At 53.2% G+C, this 21,702-nt stretch overlaps 1 protein-coding gene across 6 annotated transcripts in view; it reads right to left on the bottom strand.

Annotated features, from left to right (window-relative positions):
• LOC101425320 (hypoxia inducible factor 3 subunit alpha) overlaps positions 1-21,702 on the bottom strand; it is a 59,486-nt gene that overhangs the window by 35,714 nt on the left and 2,070 nt on the right. For 2 of the 6 annotated variants that reach the window (XM_058292708.2, XM_071213634.1), the window contains exons 2-12: positions 18,083-18,273; positions 17,082-17,227; positions 14,969-15,053; positions 14,515-14,627; positions 13,924-14,129; positions 11,943-12,049; positions 11,350-11,497; positions 5,589-5,707; positions 4,672-4,862; positions 1,750-2,147; positions 476-593 (exon numbers count right to left, since the gene is read on the bottom strand). In XM_058292708.2, coding sequence (XP_058148691.1) covers positions 476-593; positions 1,750-2,147; positions 4,672-4,862; positions 5,589-5,707; positions 11,350-11,497; positions 11,943-12,049; positions 13,924-14,129; positions 14,515-14,627; positions 14,969-15,053; positions 17,082-17,227; positions 18,083-18,273 — 1,822 coding nt within the window. Of the gene's footprint in view, positions 1-475; positions 594-1,749; positions 2,148-4,671; positions 4,863-5,588; positions 5,708-11,349; positions 11,498-11,942; positions 12,050-13,923; positions 14,130-14,514; positions 14,628-14,968; positions 15,054-17,081; positions 17,228-17,817; positions 17,976-18,082; positions 18,274-21,702 lie in introns of those variants that run through there. The other 4 variants (XM_071213633.1, XM_071213636.1, XM_071213635.1 and 1 more) reach the window with 3 other exon arrangements.

The raw sequence follows: 21,702 nt of genomic DNA, 5'->3' as shown, positions 1-21,702 counted from the left end.
GCGTCAATGCTCTTAACTTTACACCAGCAACTGGAGACCAAGACCTGCTCTAGGACTGGGAGGAAGGCCCATGAGAGCAGAGAAGATTCCTACAGATTCTCACTATTATTCTATTATTTCTCCCTTTCCCCTGCTTAATTTTCCCACTTGACACTTGTGTGTATATATATATATTCATTCCCCTTCCTACTAGAATGTCAGCTCTATGAGGGCAGAGATTTGTGTTTTGTTCCCTGTTGTATCCCCAGTTCCTACAACAGTTGAGCACCATGTGCATTTGATGGTCTGCAAAGCCCTTCATACCCATTATCTGAACCAGCAGATCAAGGTCCTATGCTCAGCTGGGCCACTGTCTGTGTGACCTTCAGCCAGTCCCTGACCTCTGGAACTTGGTTTTTCTGTCTGTAATATAAAATTGGAGGTTTGAGCCTGCTAGGCCTGAAGGACAGAGAATTCCACCAATCCCCAAACATACCAAGGTGAGAGGAGGCAACAGGAAGTGTTTGGGCTCTTGGCTTGGGGTCCGCTTGGGTGGTTTCATTCCCAGTAACTCCACTCCTTCAGCCTCATCCCCTGAACTCTGGGCCAGGGTCCTGGGAAAATGGACAGCAATCTGAGAACCCAGGAAATCTAGGCAGGTATGGGCACCAGTGTAGGCAAGTAATGAGCATTCATTCACTCCCCAAGCACTCATTTTTACCTCTACTCATATGTCCACCAATCCATCCATCCACCTATCCACCCATTCATCCATCCATCCATTACCAGTCTATTTTTCCATTCATCCATTTGATGATCCATTACTTACCCAAACTCCCATCCAGCTATCCTTTCATTCATCTACCTAGCCATCTATCCACCCTCTCACCCTCTGTTCACTCTATCCATCCATTCTTCCAGCCACCCACCTACCTATTCATTCATCCATCAGTCCATCAACCAATCCACCTTCCCATTCATCCATCCATCCAGTAATCTATTACCTACTCAGCCATCCAACCTTTTCTTCACCTACCCTTTCATCTATTTCTCCACCCATCTACCCACTTGCCATCCATCCATCCAGCCATTCATTTACCTACTAAATTCATGAATCCCCTCCCTCCCTCATTTAAGAAGTATACATTAGGCACCCACTATATATCCAGTCCCAAGCTGGGATCCTAGGAAGATACCAAGGTCTGCCCATAAAAGCCTCATAAGGATTATAAAAAAAATAAAATATTCTAGAGAGTAAATAGGCAGATGCCTTCTACCTGGAGAGCAAAATCCTGACTGAATGTTAGTAATCTAATATTCTTAGAAGCAGAACATAGACTCTGAAATTAAATGCAGAGTTCTATCTGTATAAATATTCTTGGGAACGAGACCATAGCTTTCATCAGCTTCTTAATGGGGTTTTTCTAAAGATCAAGTATTAGCCTCTTAACAATAACAAACATTGTCACTAGGCCAGATATAAATGTACACCAAAGGAGAGAGCCCTGGATGGCCAGTGGGATTTGGACAAACAATGAGAGCAGTGGAGGGCACTGAAGAAGGGGGCACAACCTAGGCAAAGATGTAGAGCAGAGAGGCTGGAACAGACCTGGAATGTGCTGGGGACACTGAAGGCTTGGCCAGAGCAGAGATCAGGGTAGGAGGAATGGTGAGGGATGAGGCTGGCCTAGGAGGTGGGGGCAAGCCGGGGAGAGGTAGAGGACCTGCTCAACACTCCCTTTAGGCCCTCCCCGCTTCACGGTGGCTTACCTCTTCCGAGCCCCAGCTACGCGGAAGGATGCTGAGCGGTTCTTTCTGGAAGGGTTGGAGGAGCTCAGCCGGGGGTCACTTCCCCAGCGGGGCAACATGGAAGGCTCAGGGGTCGGAGGCGACCGGCCATGGAAGCTCCGAGCACGGGGCCGGGGAGTAGCCCTCAGAGGTCTGCGGTGGGCCCTGGAGAGCTGCTCGCTGGAGCTGAGCTGGAAGTCATCATCCATGGAGATGTAGGGGGCCAGCATTTCCAAATCCCAAGCATCGGCATCCTGCGGGGGGCAGGAGGGAGTTGAGAGCACGAGCCTTGGGCTCCGGCGGACCTGAGCTGGAGTCCTGGCTCTGCCACGTCTCAGCTGTGTGCCCGAGGTCAAGAGTCTGAGCTTCCGTTTCCTCATCTGTAAAATGGGGGTAAGGAGTCTGTGGCAGCCAGCCATCCAGATGGCCCCTCAAAGAGCCTCCCCTCTCAGCATTCACACCCTTGCGAGTCCCCTACCACAGTGCTAGGGCTGATCTGGATAACAACATAGCACCTCATGCCACTTCTGAGATTAAGACATAAAAGACACTGTGGCTTCCATTTTTGGTGCTCTCTGTCTCTGGGACCACTTTCTCTGGGGTCAGCACATGCATAAGCAGCCCAATGGAGAGGTACCCATAGAGAGAAACTGAGGCCTCTCAGCCAACAGCCAGAAAGGAACTGAGGCCTCCTGCCAACAGCTGTGTGAGGGAATAGGAAGCAGGCCGAGAAAAACACTCAACTGCAAATGTATGTTACCTTTTCTGGAAAAGGAAGGAAGAACTCTGAGAGTAAAGCTAAGGAGAAAAAATCCTGGGCAGCAGTAGGGATGAGTTCTAATCCAGGAACTCCCAACATCTGTTCAGTTCAATTTCAAAACTGCTATGGACCAGTGATAGCCATGTGCTCCCTCTTCCCCCTTCTTTGAATAGGAGTGTCTATGGCAGTTACTCTAGGCCTGTCCCACCACTCTGTGTCGGGTATGTGGGTGGCAGATTAACTGGTCTTTATAGTTCAGAGAGGACTACAGAGTGAGAGGAACTGTACTTAAGGAGCATCATCTGCCTCTGGACCAGATTTTCATGATGAGATTCTAGACTCCAACCTGATGCTATAGTGGGATGAGACTTGGGAAGGAGGCCTTGGGCAGGGGTAAGTATATTTTACATGGGGAAGAGACGTGAATCACTAGAGGACCCTAATGTTGCCTGCTTTTTGGTATATACACTCTTGTGTAGTTGTCTCCCTCATTGTACACGGTTGGTCTGTGTGATCACTAAAAAACAGGAGAAGTGATGGTACGTCACTTCTGAAATTCGGTTATAAAAGGCTGCGACTTCCATCTTGGGTGTGTTCCCTCTTGGATTACTTGCTCTGGAGAAGCCATCTGCCATGTTGTGGGGAAACTCAGGCAGCCTGGAGGCCCACAGGGTCAGGAACCGAGGCATCTAGCCAAAGTCAATAAGGAACTGCCAACAACTCGGAGTGAGCTTGGAAATCGACTCCCTAGCCCCAGTTGACTGTAGCCCTGGCTGACAACTGTAATATCACCAAAGACTCTGAACAGCTAAGCCACTTCCGGATTCCTCATTCTCAGGAACTAGGTGACAGAATGTTGTTTTATTTTTTGGGGTGGTTTGTTATGCAGCAATAGATAACTAATACCTAATGCCACTGTCACCTATCTACTCAATCATCCACCAAACATCATCCATTCATCTTTCATCTGTCCAATGAACCAATGGTCTGTCTAGCCAAATATCCACCCAAACATCCACCTATGACTCTAGCCACTCATCTATTTAAGCACCCCACAACCCTTTTCTAAAGCCCAGATATGTTAGTGGGTTCAGAGAAGATGGTTCTATCCACACCCACCCTTACATGAGCTATATCTAGATTTGCCTCTGTTGCCTCAAGGTCTTTTCCAGAGGCAAAAAGTTTGTATTTTCTACATCCACAAGTAGCTCATCCGGGAGATCAGCCTGGGGGTGGCCAGAGTAGAGATTTAGAGGCGCAGAACCTGGGGATGTCAACAGTCTGCCAGCCTGGACATGTGAGCTCAGGGACAGGAGCGGGGGCCAAATGTCTGGCAGCTGGGGCACCAAGGAGTTTGAACAGCAAATGCAAGTGAGTTCTGGGAACCTGGATATTCCAGAGTTGGACTGCCTGGGCAGAGACTGACAGAGCCAACACCCAAGATCAGAAAAACCAGAGCCTCAGGACAAAGGTCTGGTAGGAGAGGTGGCGGGGGACAAAGCAGAATCCACAGGTCCCAGGGGTAAAGGGTGGGGTCAAAGGTTACAGTCTATTTCCCCAGTGGAGAGAAAGTGGGGGAGAGGCAAGCCAGAGTCAGGGAATAGGGACCCCTGAGGTCAAAGGTCGGACTATATATGGCCCCTAAATGGAAATGGTAACCTCTGCAGACTGTTGAGCACCGACTAGGTTCCAGGTCCCTACGTGCTGCCTGTCGGTGCACTCACTCGATCCTCCCAACAACCAACAAGGTAGCTACTTACTATTCTCACCTGACAGGTGAAGGAACCAGGCACCAAGAATTGTTTGCCCAGCACAATACAGCTGGCAAGCGGCAGGTTCCCCATGTGCATCCAAGTTAAATTAGACATTCCTGACTCTGAGGCTCAAGTTCAGAGACCAGTTCTAAAAAGCCAAGGTGGTCACCTGTTCAAGCACCATTTTCCAAGTTGGAGTCCACACCCAGGAACTGTAACTAAGGTTGAAGGATTGGCCCCTTGGGCCTGCAGGGTTCTAAGGCTCCAAGGAACCCCAGGCCCCGTCTCCTCCCAACCTTTCCATTACACAGGTGGAGAAACTGAGACCCAGAGAATGGCAGGGTTCAAGCCAAAGACGGAAAAGCCCGGATGTCAAGGGCTCGAGCTTACCAGAAGAGGACTCCGGGGGCGCCGCACGGTCGGGGGTGCGCCGGGGGCGGTAGCTACTGAAGCCCCATCCAGGACCGGTGCCAGCAGGCGAAGGAGGTCAGGGCTACAGAAACGGCGGGGGTCAGCAGCCAGGACCGACTCACTCAGCGCAGGCGGGTGCAAGAAGGCCAGAACCTGGGTACCAGGGGCATCTGCGGGAGACGTCGGAGGTAGGGAGGACATGGGTGGGGAGGTCAGCTGGGGCTAAGGGGCAGGACCCTTGACTGCCAACCCCAGGGCAGGGCACCGGAGCGGACATTTTCAACCACCAATCGGGATGGACCCTGATTGGGGTCTCAGTGCCACCGCCCAGGCCAGGTGGTAACCCTGTAGGTGCTGGATTGTGGAGAGGCCCTGGAGGGTCCCAGGAGAGGGGCCAAGGCAGGGTTGGGGAGGGTTGGAGGGGCACAGTTATCTCATGACAGTAGTGAGTTGTCAAACATTTTGGAAATGTTTCAATATTTGGCGAGCCCCGATTCTCCAGCTGTGCAGAAAATTTCTCTGGGGGCTTGCACATTAGGGAAAAAAGGCCTGAAGGTCCTCGAGGAGGCTCTAAGGTCCTAGAGGTGAAGCTGTGGCTTGGAGCCAGGAAAAGGACACTGTGAGCATACACGCCAGGGCTCCGGCTGTCAGCAACAGCTCAGAAGGGACAGGCAGAGGCACTGGGAAAGGAGGAGGGAGGAGGAGGTGGGAAGGGGCTGAACTTGGGGGGTCAAGGGGATGGCAGAAAGCCCTGGAGCAGGGAGGGGGTGGGAATCAACGCAGGGGCAATGGGGGGGATGGGTGTCACAGCAGGATTCAGGCCAGAGAGTGACAAGCGACTGACGCCATCGTGCAGGGACAGAGCCCAGCAAGCCGAGCCCCGCCCTGCCCCATACCAAGGCCGTCCCCAGGATCAGGGGTGTCCTGCTGCGAGGGGGCGCCCTGCAGAGCTGGCCTGCGGGAATGTTCCTCCGTCTGCTCCAGGGACAGCACCACTCCGGTTTCTTCCACCCGGCTGGGGTACAGGGCAGAAAGGGGGGCAGAAGTCAGGGAAGGGTACTCGGCCCCCTTCCCAGGCAGCCCCCTCAGCTGGCGTCCTATCCCAGCAGGCAATCTCGTCCAGGGGCTGGAAGGCGTTTTGGAGAAAGTAATTGGGATGTTTACTTGTTTCTTCTAAGGATTTAGCTTTTGTTCACCAGTTTTCATTATAACAACATTTAAAAGGAAGTGACGCTTGTTTCCCAGGCCCTCTTTGTTCAAGAAAAGCCAGAGGAAAGAGCTGGCATTTAGCGTAGACTGGGTAGAGTAGAGAGAACAAGGGCAGAGACAAAGGGGGACCACAGGGTGGAGAGGCAGGGAGCCCAAGGGGCAGAGGTGAGGTGGGGAAACCGAGCCATGGAGAGGAGGGGCCTGCACGAGGTGTAGGAACTAAGCATCCTCTTTATCAGTGTTAACTTCTGGACATATTCTTATCAATGCACTGGTGAAGAGCATATTCTTAATGTATGCCTGAATATATTAACAAATATGAAGAATTCATAGGCATTTATTTTTATGAATAGCATTATATTTAGAAGCCTCTATTCATAGACATTTTTCACATTCAAGGGAACAGACTTAAAATACATTCTTCTTGTGTTCTCCCCTCCCTTCTCCCCAGCCGCTAGCTGCAGAGAGAATCCAAATGTTCGCTGGGCAAATTGATTTCTGGAGAATTCGTCTGGGGCTGGGGACCAGGTCCACACTTGCATCACGCCATGGAGGACTGAAGGGGGTGATCCAGGCTCCCCCACCAAACCTATGACCCCTCCCCACCAGGCCCCCAACCCCTCCTGGGATTGGAACGTCCCAGTTCAGGCTGGACAGAAGCCATCCTCACCCCCACCCCACCGAAACACAGGCACACGCAGTCACATATGTACACACACTTGGTATACAGAGAAGCCCACACTTCGAAACTCCAACAGGCGTGGCCTCACACATCTGCACACACGTCTCGTGCTCACACGTTCGCTCACTCCACAGAATTCCCCAGACCAGCAGCGTTGTGTGTCATTAAAGAGCGAGGGCTCTGAGGCCAGCAGCCCAAGTCCAAATCCCAGCTCTGCCACTTGGGAGCAGTGTGACCTCAAGCAAATGACTGACCCTCTCTGGGCATCTTTTTCCTCACTTGTAGAGAAGGAATAAGAGGAGTGCCTCCTCCCAGGTTGTGGGAATTAAATGAGTTAATATACATGTAAAGGTGCACAGGGTGAGTACCATGTGTTTGCTGTTGTTTACTGAGCACCTACACTATCTACCAGGCACTGTTTAAGGTGCTGGGGAGGCAGCAGTCAACAAGATAGAGGAAACTCCTGGGGCTTAAATGCTAGTGGAAGTCTTAAGAAAAATATAGTATTTGTATGTTAAATGTAATGCCTACAAAGCATACTATGTATCTTTTGGTATACAAAGACATATAGTGTGTTTTATAGCTAGACAAATACATACAGCATGTTAGAGCTGAGCTATTCAATACAGCAGCCACTTGATAAACGTGGTTTCTGATACCTTGAAATGTGGCAGGTCCAAATTGAGATATGCTATTAGCGTAAAATACCAAATTGCAAAGGCTGAGTATAAGGCAGAAAAGGATAATTTTTATACTGACTTAACACTGAAATGAGAACGTTTGAACATATTGGGGAAAATGAAACATACGGTTAAAATTAATTCCACCTGTTTTGTTTTTTTTCTTCACTTTTTTAACACAGCTACTAGAAAATTCAAGATGACATATGCAGCTTGCATCACCTTTCAGCCAGGCAGCGAGCCCTGGGTTAGGTGGTGAAGAGTGTTAGGTAAAAACTAAAGTAGGGAAGGGGGAAAGGGATGTTACAATTTTGAAAAGACAATCAAGGAGGCCTGGTTGAACACACACAAAAAACAAGATAATTGCAAATTCCTTTAAGTGATCTGGAACAAAAGTACAGGATAGCAGGAGTGAAAACGGGGAGATCTGACCAATTGTAGGGGCTCAGGTAAAGGTCTCTCAGGAAGCGGTATCGGAACTGAGGCTGGAAGGATAAGTGGGAGGAGAGGGCACACCTCACGAGAAAGGGAAGGGCACATGCAAAAGGCCTTGAGGAAAGAAAAGTCTGGCATATTACAACACTGAAGAAGCCAATATAGTTCAGAGAGAGGGAGAAAAGGAGTCAGATCACACAGGGCTGGATGAGTAACGGAAGGCACGAGGCCTTTCTCCCAAGGACACTGGGGAGCCGTGGAAGGATTCTGAGCAGGGAAGGGACATGAATTAATCGTTATTTTGGAAAGAATTCCCTGGCTGTTGTATGATAGGCAGTGACCAGAGGGCTTCAGATATCGGATGGGAGGTGAATGCTATGAACAAAAGAAGAGATGGTAGTGGCCGAGGAGGAGAGAAGAGTGGATTCAAGACGTGTTCCAGAGGTGATCAAACGGATGTAGGGGAGAGATGATGACAATGACTTAGGAGAAACTCTCAGATTTCTGGTCTGAGCAAAAATAGGAGATCCCATAGTCACTGATCACCAGTGTAGCCTCCAGACCTGGGTCAGCCTGCCACTTGCTAACTGTGTGACTTTGGGCAAGTAACTTGCCCTCTCTGGCTCTCAGTTTTCTCACATAAAAAAAAAAAAGGGGGGATCAAAATAGTAGCTACCACGTACAGCGGCTGTGCCCCACACATTGGTTTGATTTTTATGAAGCCAGGAGGCTCAGGCGTGTAAGGGAGGAGTGGCCTACAGATGTGAGCGCCTGGGCAAAGGTTTACCTGCACGCCTGCACCCACACACCATCCCCACCACACTAAGAACCATCAATGCCGTGTGCGCCTCACTTCACTGGTACTAAGTGCCTATCCATTCCTCGCCCATTTTCTGCCAGTAAAACTGAGTTCTCCCCGCCTGCTTTTTGCGTCAAGTGCAAAAGAAGGAAATCCCAGGTCTGGCCTGAAAAAGGAAAATCTTCATAATGGAAAAAAGGAGTGTCTAGAAGAGGTGGGGGAGAGATCTTTCCATGTCTCAACTTGGTCAAAGATTCTGATTTGAAAAGGTGTCCTAATGAAGTTCATAAAATTATCAGTGTTGTCTTCTTGTGCCATACGAAGATTTGTATGAAAACTCCAGTAACCAACTACTGTTTTCTATTAACATGATCTGCCCTTGGGCAAAGGGATCTGGGAAAACTCCCAAGGCTTTAGAAAATGGTGCTGTGTCCTGAAAGATAACCTGCAAGGAGAACCTGTAATTTTAATACTATTTTATATGCTAATTTGCTGTCTTCGTTTAAGTCTTTGTTAAATCCACATCCCTGCATTTGTAAGTGGTATAAACACTTCCAAGATGCAAGATGGGGGGCAGCAGAGAAAAAGCCTATGCTTCTACCACTCTACACCTATTCAAATGGCTAAAAAACAAAACAGACAATATGAAATTCTGGTGAGGATGTGGAACAACTGAAACCCTAAAACACTGCTGATGGGAATGCAAAATGGCACAGTTTCTTATAACCCATCCAGTCCACTCCCCGATGTTTACCCAAGAGAAATGAAATCTAATGATCTTACAAAATCCTGTATGAAAATGTTCCCAATGGCTTTCTTTATAATTGCCCCAAACAGGCAACAACCATATGTCCTTTAACTGGTAAATGGATAAACTGTGGGAAACTATCATTTCTACTAAGGAATACTACTCGGCATTGAAAAGGGACCATTGGCCTGCTATGGACTATGGGTGAATTTAAATACATGTCACGGGAAGAAGCCAGACTCAGAAAGTGACATGGTGCATGATGCCATTTATATGATATTCTAGAAAAGGCTGAACTGTCAGGAGACAGATCAGTGGTTGCTAGGGATTGTGAGGTGGGATGAGGGGTTTATATTATGGGTGGAAAAGTGTCTCCCAAAAGGACAAGTTCAAGTCCTGAGCCCTGATTCCACAGCTTGTAGCAATTTGATATGGTTATGCATTCTAAAAATAGATACTGGATTATGTTTGTAAACTGGTCTGTACCTGGGTGTGATTAAGTTATGATTAGGGCTTTGATTGGGCCATGTCAGTAGGGTGTTGAATCCCTGCCCTTTGGTGGGTGGGGACTCACAGATAAAAAGGCATGGCAGGGAAGCAGACTTGGCCCAGTGGTTAGGGCGTCCATCTACCACATGGGAGGTCCGCGGTTCAAACCCAGGGGCTCCTTAACCTGTGTGGAGCTGGCCCATGCGCAATGCTGATGCGCGCAAGGAGTGCCGTGCCACGCAGGGGTGTCCCTGCGTAGGGGAGCCCCAGGTACAAGGAGTGCGCCCCGTAAGGAGAGCCGCTCAGAGCGAAAGAAAGGGCAGCCTGCCCAGGAATGGTGCTGCCCACACGGAGAGCTGACACAACAAGATGACGCAACAAAAAGAAACGCATATTCCTGAGCTGCTAACAACCACAGAAGCGGACAAAGAAAAACACGCAGCAAATAGACACAGAGAACAGACAACCGGGGCAGGGGGAAAGGGAGAGAAATAAATAAATAAATCTTAAAAAAAAAAAAAAAAAAGGCATGGCGAAGGACAGAGTTGGAGCTTTTGAGGCTTGAAGGTTTCTGATGTTGGCATTTTGATGTTGGAGTTTGATGCTTAAGTCTTAAGCCGCAGCCCCAGGAAGTAAGCACAGAGGAAAGAGAAGCAAGCCCTGAGAAGAGAGGAACCCAGGAAACCTGAACCCTCACAGAAGGCTGAGCCATCTTGCTCCAAATAGACATTGGTGAGGGAAGTAATGTGTGCTTTATGGCCTGGTATCTGTAAGCTCCTACCCCAAATAAGTACCCTTTATAAAAGCCAGCAGATTTCTGGTATTTTGCGTCAGCACCCCTTTGACTGACTAATACAACAGTCTCATTTGGAAACAGGGTCTTTGAAGATGTGATTCTTTACAACGAGGGCTTCCTAGAATGGAAGCGACCACACGGACAGACCCAGAGGAGACTGCCACGTGAAGACAGAGACCAGAGAGAAGGCCGGGGGGGGGGCGGGGTGAAGCTGGGCTGGCCAGCTGGCAGACACCAGAAGCCGCGCGAGGCAAGGAAGGACGTGCCCGGAGCTTTGGAGGGAGCGTGATCCTGCCAACCCCTTGATTTCACGCTTCCGGCCTCCAGAACCGTATGATGACAAATTCCCGTTGTTTTCAGCCACCCCATTTGTGGTATTTGTTTTAAATGACAGTCCTAGGACACCAAGACAGTTGAAAACAAGAGAATTTTTGAGGCTGTTAACCTGTTTTATGTCTTGATTATGGTGGCAGTTACACAGCTGTATGCATCTGTCAAAAGTCACAGACCCAGGCACCAAAATGAGAGAATCTTACTTACGGAAACTACACCTCCATTTTGTAAAGAAAAACCACCACGATTCCACTGTATTTCTTATTTTAACTTACTCTAGTAGTACACACACCCATACACATACATGTGTACCTGTAGACACACACGTGTGCATGCACCGGGCCGCATACACTCCACATACACGGACACGTGCATGCTCCCTTATGCACACTTTTGCACGACCCATGCACGTGTGTGCACCCTCATACACCTGTCCACACATGGGGACCAGACCCACACACTCACCCACCCCTGCCTCCTGCTCACCTGATCAGGAAGTGGACGCAGATGATGCTCTCTGACTGGGGGCCACGGCCCCCCGACACCACCGTGGCTTGGGTCTGGGTCCATAGGTAGCCCCCACTCCGGGCCAGGAAGCGATACTGTCCTGTCACTGCCTGGCCCTTGCTCAGCACTGGGGGGACGGGATAGGGAGAGGTCAGGGAGGCAAAAAGGCCAGCTGGGGAGGGACAGGCTCTGGGGGTGGGGGCTGGGCATGAAGGGCCAAAGAGAAGGTTCCTTGAGGTTTGGGGAACAGGCAGCTGACGATGGAGTGGGGAGAAGGCTCCCTGGGGAGCTGAGGGCCACTGTCAGGCTGGGGTGGGAAAGGAGGCTCCCTGGGGCGGGGCAGCTGGGGGGGGTGCTGGGGTGGGAAGGGAGGCTCCCTGGGGAGGGGCAGCTGATGTCTGGAGTGGGGAGGGAGGCTCCCTGGGGAGGGGTGGCTGGGGGCGGGTGCTGGGGGGGAAGGGAGGCTCCTGGGGAGGGGCGGCTGGGGGCCACTGTCAGGCTGGGGCATGCAGAGGCAGCTCCAGGCCTGGCTGTGGAACGTGTGGAACGCGTGGAACACGTGGAACACATACAGGTGTGGATGCTCCTGCTGACCGCCTTGGAGTCCAGGGCGTGGATGTACTCGTAGGCGGAACAGCCGATCAGGTCCTCGGGGCTGTAGCCCGCCACCTCCGCAATCCTAGGCATGGGGGGGCAGGACCTGGTCAGGCCAGAGTTCAACTGGGCGGGGGTGGGGGGCAGGGACACAGGGACAAAGCCAGCAAGACAGGGTTGTAAAAGAGAAGGGGGGAGAGAAATAGAAAAAGGCAGGGTGGGGTGGGGGGTGCGTAGCCTGCCAAAGCTGTCCACGTCCTTATCCTCAGAACCTGGAATGTTCCTTCACACAGCAAAAAGGCCTTGGTAGATGGGATCAATTAGGGATCTGGAGATGGGGAGCAGATCCTGCACGATTGGGTGGGCCCACTGGGATCACAGGGGTACCAGGAAGAGGGAGGCACTGAGGTCAGAGCTGGAAAAGCAATAGTGGAAGCATGGGTTGGCAGGAGCGCTCTGTAGATGGAGGAAGGGGCCACGGGCCGAGGAAGGTGAGCAGCTTCTAGAAGCTGGAAAAGGCCAGGAAACAGATTCTCCTGAGCCTCCAGAAGGAACCGATCCTCCCGACACCTTGACTTGAGCCATTAGGCTCACTTTGGACCTCCAACCTCTAGACTTGAGGCAGCGGATCCACGCGGATTCGAGCCACTGTGTTGGCTGTTTGTTACACGGCTGTAGCTGTTGATATTGTTTACGAATTCCAATAGGTATTGATTATGTTTGTGAACTGGTCTGTTCCTCTGGGCATATCAGATTGGATTGCATTTAGAGGTTTCACTTTTACTTGATTAAATAATGATAAAGGCTTTGGGCCACGTCAGTAATGAGGCCTTTGGGTGGGGACTCACGGAGAAAGCAACGTGGCAGAGGAGAAAGTTAGAGTTCTGAGCTGGAGTCCAGGAAGTAAACACACGGGAGAGAGCAGAGCAGCTGAGCCTGGAGACAAACAAGCCTGGCAGCGAGACGAGACTTGTCCCAGCCTGCAGGTGATCCCAGAAGAAGCTGGGACCACAGAGCCGGAAGAGGAAGAGGAAGAGGGAGGCGAAGGCCGGCAGCCATCTTGCTCCAACATGTGGCAACAGACTGTGGTGAGGGAAGTAACTTACGCTTTATGGCTGGTGACTGTAAGCTTCTACCCAAAATAAATACTCTTTATAACAGCCAACAGATTTCTGGTGTTTTGCATCAGCACCCCTTTGGCTAATACAGTGACCGCGGGAAACTAATACAAGGGGAAAGAGTGGGTGGAAAAGGGAAGAGAACGAGAAAGGAAGAGAAAGAAAGAAATGAATGAACGAAAGAGTGAAAGAAATAGAAGAGGGGAAGGAAAGGGGAGAAGGAATAATCAGAAAAGGAAAGAGAACAAAAAGAAATAGAATAATAATGATTTTTAAAAATCTGCTTCTATACACTCTGCACCGAGCACCTCCGTGAGTGTGCAGAACCACCATACAAGGTGAGTCAGTTATATTCCCATAGGACAGATGGGGAAACCAAGGCACAGAGAGGCAGAGCCACTTCGCCAGGACACACAGCATTTAAATCCAAGGGGTCCCCATTCCTCAGCATCTCTCCAGTGTGAGGCAAAGAGGGAAGATGGAGGAAAACTAAAGGAGGGAGGGAGGAAGGAAAAGGGCAGAGGGAAGTGAGGGAGAGAGAAAGCAAAAGGGAAGACGGAGGGAGAACCACTCAGGACAGTGTATGGAGTACTTCCTCCGGGCTGGACCCTGGGCTCACTGCTTTATACAAATTGATTTATTTAAGGAAAGCGATGGAAGGACAGGGAGGGACACTAAGGGAGAGACAGAGAGATTGGAAGATAGATCCACAGAAAAATCAGACATCGACAGGCAGAGAAGGATGGAGTCAGAGGGAGATGCGGGGCGGGGCGGGGGGTGAGGGGACAGAGCCAGGGGACTTGGGTGTGGGGAGGGGCAGGTGGGCGCGGCTCCCGGGCACCTCTCGTCGCAGTAGGTGAACTTCATGTCCAGGCTGTGGCGGCTGATGAAGGCGCCCCGGCCCAGTGGGGGCTCCAGGCTGCCGGGGTAGGGGATGGCCTCACAGATGAGCACCAGGCACTGCAGGGGCGGCTCAGAGCCGGGGCCCGCCGGCGAGGGCTGCGCGGGCGGCTTGTAGGTCCTCATGTGCCCAGAGCAGTGCAGCACCTGGGGGCGTGGGAGTGGGCTCAGCAGGGGCCCGGGCCGGCTGTGGGGACATCTAGTTGCTCCGGACCCTGGGCTACTCGAAAGTCTCTGTGGGCCCATGGGGGTTTGGGAAGAAATCCCTGGGGGCTCCAGAGGTCTCTCCCCCAACCCCACGGAGACCCTGGTTCAGGGAGTCCTGAAGGAGCCCCAGATTCCAACCACACCGAGCCCCAGGCTCGGGGGGCTGAGGAGATCCAGCCGAAGGAAGACTATGGGGACCTCCAGCCCCCCTCCCAGACGCTAGCTCTGGGTCGAGGACCCACTAGACCCAGCGCAGGGGACCCTGGGCTCCAACCCCCTCGAAGCCTCTGGGGGACCCTCGCCACCCTGGCCGGGCCCCGCCCACCTTCCAAGTGGCCGCCTTGAGGTTGAGGGTGCGCCCGCGGCTGGTGAGGGTGCTCTTCATGCGCAAGGAGAAGCACCGCTGGGTGGGCGCCTCCGGCTTCTTCTTGGACAGGCCTGGGGAGGGCATGGGAGTCACGGGGCGGCCGTGGACCGGCTCCAGTTCCTCAGCACCCGGGGCTCCAAAGCCTCCCCAGCCTCACCTCGAAAATGGACATGGAACCAGAGGCGGATCTCCAGGGGTGGGGCAAGTCCCCTCAGAGCCCCCAGGCCAGGGCTGTGTCCCCTCAGAGCCCCCAGGGCGGGGCCGTGTCCCCTCAGAGCCCCCAGGGCGGGGCCATGTCCTCCCTTCATTTTTTCTCTGTCTCCTGTTCTACTAGAGGAGGGGAAATGCTGAGGGATGGGCCCGCCCATTTCCTCATCTGTGAAGAGGGAGGGAAGGCCTCCAGGGGACTCACTGTGCCTGGGGGTCAGGGCGTCCTGCAGCTCCTCTTGGTCACAAGGATGGATGAAATCAAAGATACTGTGTCCGATGAGCTCAAGCTGCGAGGGAGAGGCGAGGGGAAGAGGTCTTGGAGGGAAAGGGCTTTCACCACAGCCTCGGAGCCACCTCCTTCCTGTCCTCACTGCCCCTGCCCTCGTTCATGAGCCTGGCTCACCCTGCCAACCTCTTATTCCCTCATTCATTCATTCACTCACTCGCTCAACAATCATTTATTCATCAACTACTATATGCGAGGCCTTCATCTAAAAGGTATGGACACAGCAGCCCACACAGAAAAAACCTCTGCCTTGTAGAACTGACTGTCCAGTGGGAGGGAGACAGGCAACAAACAAACCAAAATAAAATTACGAGTGTGTGTGTACGTGTGTATCTCAAAGCAATATGAAGAAAATGAAAGCAGGGAAAGACAAAGAAATGATGGGGGAGCTATTTGAGGAAGGCCAGTCAAGGAGAGTTTTTTTGAGAAAGTAATGCGAATTGCTGAACCCCGTGAGTGGGTTTGGGGTTGTCTGCAGCAAGATTGTTCCAGGAAGAAGGAAGAGCATATGCAAAGGCCCTGAGATGAGATTCCATTCAAATCATGGCTGCTCCACCCAGGTAAGACTCAACTCATTTAAATTCAAGAATGAGGAAGGGGACTTGGCCCTAGGGCGTTCCGTCTACTACATGGAGGTCCGGGGTTCAAACCCGGGGCCTCCTTGACCCGTGTGGAGCTGGCCCACGCGCAATGCTGATGCACACAACGAGTGCCCTGCCACGCAGTGGTATCTCCGCGTAGGGGAGCCCCACACGCAAAGAGTACGCCCCATAAGGAGAGCCGCCCAGTGCGAAAGAAAGTGCAGTCTGCCCAAGATGGCACCAAACACCCGGAGAGCTGACACAACAAGATGGCGCAACAAAAAGAAACACACATTCCTGAGCCGCTGGGACAAAGAACACGCAGCAAATAGATACAGAGAACAGACAATGGGGTGGGGGGCGGGAGAGGGGAGAGAAATAAACAAATCTTAAAAAAAAAAAAAAAGAAATGAGCCTAGTGCTGGGAGCAGGGGACAGAAACGAAGGGGACTCACATCAGTTCCCAGTCTGGTGGATTTGGGGAAAATGAGATCTACCTCCTCTGACAGCACCACCTGTACCTGGATTTGAATCCCGGCTCTGCCATTTTCTAGCTGTGTGGACTGAGAACATTCTGAGCTCAAGGACTCACATGAAAAGTGAAATTAGTACCAGGAGTGGGGTAATGAATTCTAGGCAGAAAAACAATAGATGACAACTAGGGAGCCCACTTGTGTGAAGTAGAAATAAAGAATGGTTACCCTCTCATAGGGCTTGCTGTCAGGATTCACTGAAATTCATACTACTTCCTAAGTATCTCTTGTCTAGGTCTTCTCCTCTGCATGGCCCCTATCTTCTCCTACCTGTCTTCTCCTACCTGAGTCCCTGCATCCACCTCCTTGCTGGTCTCCCAGGCTCTTACTCCCGTCAATTTTATCTCCATGCGACAGCCACGGAGATTTTCCTAAAATGTAAATCTGATTCCACCTCTCGGAAACAACCTCTCCTCTGCTTACAATCCATGGCTCCCCAGTGTCCTGGACATAGACTTTCTAATATCCCTAAATTATCTGGGCCTTGCTAACCTCTCTAGCCTTTTCTCTCTCAACTTTTCCCATTGTGCTCTGCACCCAGCCAGTATAAACACCTTTAGTTCCCCCCAAATTCTTTGTTTGACCTCACCTCTGGGCCTCTGCATGTTCTGATCACCCCGCCATGTGCATTCCCAATTTTCACTGGTCCCCTCCATTCCCCAGTTTCAGCTCTGATGTCTTCTCCTCTAGAAAGCCCTCGATTACCCCCTAGACCAGGCTGGGTGCGCCCTCCCACAGGCCCCTGTGCTGCTCCATCCCAGCCCTGACCTGCCTGAGTCTTCCTATCTGGTGACCTACCTGTCTCCCCTCTGCACCGTGGGCCCACAAAGGCAGGGCCTGAGCCGTCGTGGTCATCACCGTACCCCCAGCATCACTGACTACAGGGCCAAGCATACAGTAGGCAGCTCGTCTCACCTGACTGAGGCCCAGGTGCTTACTGACGTTCTCCGACAGGTAAGCCATGTCTCCCTCGGCGGTGAGAACCATGACGAAGCCCTCCAGGGCCTTCAGGTAGCAGGAATCCAGCAGTTCTCCCCCTGCTGCCACCTGGTTCCACTGCCCTGGTGTCCGGGGTGGACAGGCCATCTCAGATCAGCTCTGGGCCGAAATGGCTGACTTCCCCCACTAGAGGAAGCTTAAGTACCCCCAGGTGGGCAGGGCACATCCCAGGGGCCTGGAGTCCCAAGAGAGTGGGCGGAGCCAAGGAGGACTAGAATTCCGAGAGCAGGGCCGCACCGGGACCGAATTCTAAGGAGCGGCGGTCTCCCAAGGGAACAGAATTCTAAGGGGCCGGGCCTCCCAGGGATTCAGGATTCGTAAAGGGCAGGGAAGCAGAATCCTAAAGAGGCTGACTCTCCCAGGAGACAGAATTCTAACGGAGTAGGGATTCCCTAGGGACAGAGTTCTACTGGGGCAGAACTTAGCGGGGAATTTTCCCTCAGAGAGCAGGGAATTCTAGTAGGGCAGACTCTGCCAGGGTAAGACTTTGCTTCCCCCACAATAAAATTTTCTCAGGGTGCTGGGATTCCAAGACGAGTGTGTGTGCGAGAAAGGCGCCCGCGGAGGGGAATTTTACCCGGAGGGGGCCTTCACGTGGATGGTTTCTAAAAGGGGGCGGGAGAGGAGGGAGAGGGAACACGAGCGCCCCTACCTTACAAAGCCTCTCTGAGGAATTTACTTTACAGGGCCTGGCCTGGCCGGGAGGCCTCCCGGGGAACCAAATCCTACTTGTCCAGGCGCCTTCGGGATTTACGGGCCTTCCACTCCTGGAGTCCCGAGGAGCCGCAGGACCAGGGTGGGGCCGCCCACGTGACGGGCCCCCGAGGGGGCGGGACTTCCCTGGGCTCGCGGAGGGGGCGGGGCCTGCCGGGAACGCGCCTTCCAGGGGGCGGGGCCTCGCGGGAGGCGGGGCTCACCCACGGCGCAGAGGCGGTGCATGCGCAGGTAGCTGATGGTCAGGCGCATGATGGAGGCCTTGTCCAGGTGCGCGCTGACGCCGCGCGCGAAGGGCAGCGTGTGCGCCAGCTGGTACAGCACCTCGGTCTCCTGGCTGCGCCGGCTGCGCGCCGCGTCCCGCGACTTCTCCTTGCGCAGCTCCGTGCTCGACCTGCGGGGGCGAGAGCGGCGCTCACGGCGGTCCGCCCCCCCCCCCGGTAGGGCAGGAGGAGGACGGGACAAGCGCGCGGTAGGGCCCGGGGTCACGGAGGGCAGGGCCACGTCGCCGCGGGCCACCGCGCTCCGCGATGGAGCCGCTCCTAGCCCAGGTTTTCCCCTGTCCCTGTGCCAGCCCTGCTGCCCTTTGGGCGCCAGCGTCTCTCCTCTCCAGGGTGTGCGTTGGGCTGCTCTGTCCCCTCGGTGACTTCTCTGCTGCTTATTTCCCTAGCTGGGGACGCCTGGGGGCCAGGGAGGCCTCCTGCTGGGAGGGGGCGCTGGCCTCTTAGGCCTGCAGTTCTTCAGCCCCCAGGAATGCCCTTGCCTGCCCTTCCCTTCCTCAGCGGAGATGAGCCCTCAGAACCCAGGAGCACAGATCTCAAAGTCCAACGACCCACCAACGGGGGACTGGGTCTCTCTAAGGCAACAGTAAACCAACCCCAGCTTTCTGTGGCACCAACAGCTAACCTCCTCACCCCTGCCCTTAAGTCCACTGCAAAGGCCCAAATGTTATGTTTAAGGTTGGGGGTGGAAGGAGGGGTGTGGTTTTGTCAGAAATACCTGCCACTTAGCCAGCGTTTACAATGACAGTCCTCGTGCCAAGCCTGTAACTCACCTCTCCCTATGCTCACACAAGGCTAGGTTCACACAAGGAAGTATCTCCGTTGAACAGATGGGGACATGAAGGCACAGGGATGGGCAATGCTTGCCCGTAAGTAGCTGGGATCTGAGCGCTGGGCAGCCCAAACTCTTAAATTATCGTAGCTGCCTCTGTGGCTTCAAGCTTGTCTGGAGGGTTTAGAGCTTCTACTGGTCTCTGTCACTGTCTTAAAAATTCAAACTCCATGTGTCTCTGCATCCAAAGTCTGCACACTTCAGTATGTGAATAAAGAATTACAGCGCTTAGTACCTAGGTCAGGGAACCTAGTATCTACTCTCATCATCCACTCATCTTATAGTATACTTAGTTTCGATCTTATCTATATTTATAATATTGATAATGTCCATTAATACTAAGCAGCTCTAATTTGCTAAGCGTTGGTGTCTAATGCTGGGTTAAGCAATACGCCTGTAGGCAGACAATCTTCGGAAGAGCCCTGCAGGGGAGGCATTCTAAGCCTCCATTTTACAGAAGGGAGACTGAGGCTCTGAAGGGTGGCCCTTTGCCCACGAGGTTACAGAGCCAGGAACTGGCAGGCTGGGATTTACGCTGGGCAGTGAGCGTCCGGGCTTCCTGATTGGCTCCAACTCTCTCCCGGCGGCCCTTGTGCCCAGGGAAGCAGGGGAGGGGAGGCTGTGAAGGCAGGCCCCCGATCATTTCTGGGGATGGCATCAGCTCCACTCCCAGGCACCAGGGGGAGCGGGAGGCGGTTCCAGGGGGCGGAGTCGCTCAGTTCCACTGGGTGGGAGGCACGGAAGGCCGGCAGGCGGGAAGGGGGAACTGGAGGGGAGGAGGCTGCAGAAATCCCCTCACGCCCTCCCCCCCTGGCTGGTGCGGGGCAGGGGCCTCCCGTCCGCCCTGCCTGTGAGGACATTCCGTCCTGTTCTGTTCCAGCCCTGTTTGTCTTCCTGCCCAGAGGGTGGGGGTGGGCGGGCCTCACCCAGCTGGGGGCCCAGGCAGAGGGAGCAGGAATGGGGGTGGGGCCGGCCCCCCACCTCCCAGGCAGCTGGGCTCCCTAATCCTCTCTGTGGCAGAGCAAGTCCTGCCATAGAAGGAGCCAGCTGGTGGCTGCAGCGGGACCCTCCTTCCAGCTCCCAGCCTCTTCCCCCTGTTCTTCTGAGCGGGAAGTGTGGGCCTCTTGCTTGCCTCACAGACAGCCTAGGGCTTTGGCCTTTCGCGCTTAAGCAGAGTGAGGGCTAGTTCCTCTGGCCTAGGCCTGTGTTCCAATCCTGACTCTCTCACTTATGAGCTGTGTGACTTTGGGCAAGTTGCACAGCCTCTCTGAGCGCAACAACAGCACCTCCCTCCTAGGGTTGTATTCTTCTTTTAAACATGAAATGTGGGAAGCGGACTTGGCCCAGTGGTTAGGGCATCTGTCTACCACATGGGAGATCCGCAGTTCAAACCCCGGGCCTCCTTGACCCGTGTGGAGCTAGCCCACACGCAGTGCTGATGCACACAAGGAGTGCCGTGCCACGCAGGGGTGTCCTCCGCGTAGGGGCGCAAGGAGTGCACCCCATAAGGAGAGCCGACCAGCGCGGAAGAAAGTGCAGCCTGCCCAAGAATGGCGCTGCACACGGAGAGCTGACACAGCAAGATGATGCAACAACAACAAAAAAGAAACACAGATTCCCGTGCCGCTAACAACAGAAGCGGACATAGAAGAACACGCAGCAAATAGACACAGAGAACAGACAACTGAGGCGGGGCCGGGCACGGGGGGTTGGAAGGGGAGAGAAATAAATAAATAAATCTTAAAAAAAAAAAAAAGTAAAGATGAAATGCGTCAATATATGTTAAGGACTTAGAACTGGACCTGGCAACTGGCTAGGGTTATATCAAGGTTCCACTTCTCCCTCTGTCTGCATCAGGGATGGCAAGATCAGGCCTTGGGGGTACTTGGCCATGTGGGCTCTGGTGGTGAGCACGTGACTTGGTACATCTACAAGCCAGGTACACACATGGCTTGTTTACAAGTAGCTGAGGTGGAGGACTAAATAATAGCGATAATAACAGCTTTGGTGTGGTAGATACTCCTGGAACTAGAGACCCCACTAAACCCTAGGAACTAGGGAGCAGAAAAAGATATCTCCCCTTTACGGAGGCAGAAGGAGAGGCGCTTGACCCCAGGGCACGCAGCTGGTGGTCTTGGCACCTTCCATGCCTTCACCGCTGGACGCTCAACGCCACGCCCCAGGTGATCTGTCCCTGTGCCTATTTATTACTGTCCCCATTTTCCTGACAAAGAAACGGGCCCAGGGAGGTGATGTGACTTGCCCAAGGTCACAGCTTGTAAGCAGCAGAGTTAGGACTCCAAACCAGGTCTGTGTCCTTCTGCCCAGAACTCTCTGGCTTGAACACAGTTTACTGGGCACCTATTGGGTGTCCTGCGAGGCACCCGTCACCTCACTGGCTCCTCGCCTTAGTCCTGGAGGGGGTATGCCCTTTACTTTCCAGGCTACGCAACCTGGGAATGACCAGCTGGAGAGGTGGTCAGCGGCACAGGCCACACAGCTAGGAAGCAGGGGAACCGGGATTTGAACTCTGCCTTTGGGGTCCGCGCCCTTAGAGGTCAGGCCTTAGCGGACATGCCCACCCAAGGGGCCCCCGTCCCTGTGCTTCCTTCGCCCAGTGGCTCTCGTCCCTTCCCCCTCCCCCAGCACTGCTGCCTCCGGATCTCCCCAGCTGGCTCCGGGCCCAGCCACAGCCCAGCCCCCTGGCACT

This window comes from Dasypus novemcinctus, unplaced genomic scaffold, assembly GCF_030445035.2.
Source record: "Dasypus novemcinctus isolate mDasNov1 unplaced genomic scaffold, mDasNov1.1.hap2 scaffold_230, whole genome shotgun sequence".
In the NCBI taxonomy this organism is placed as follows: domain Eukaryota; kingdom Metazoa; phylum Chordata; class Mammalia; order Cingulata; family Dasypodidae; genus Dasypus; species Dasypus novemcinctus.
Note: the sequence above shows the minus strand (reverse complement) of the source record. Positions and strands in the feature narration are given on the sequence as shown.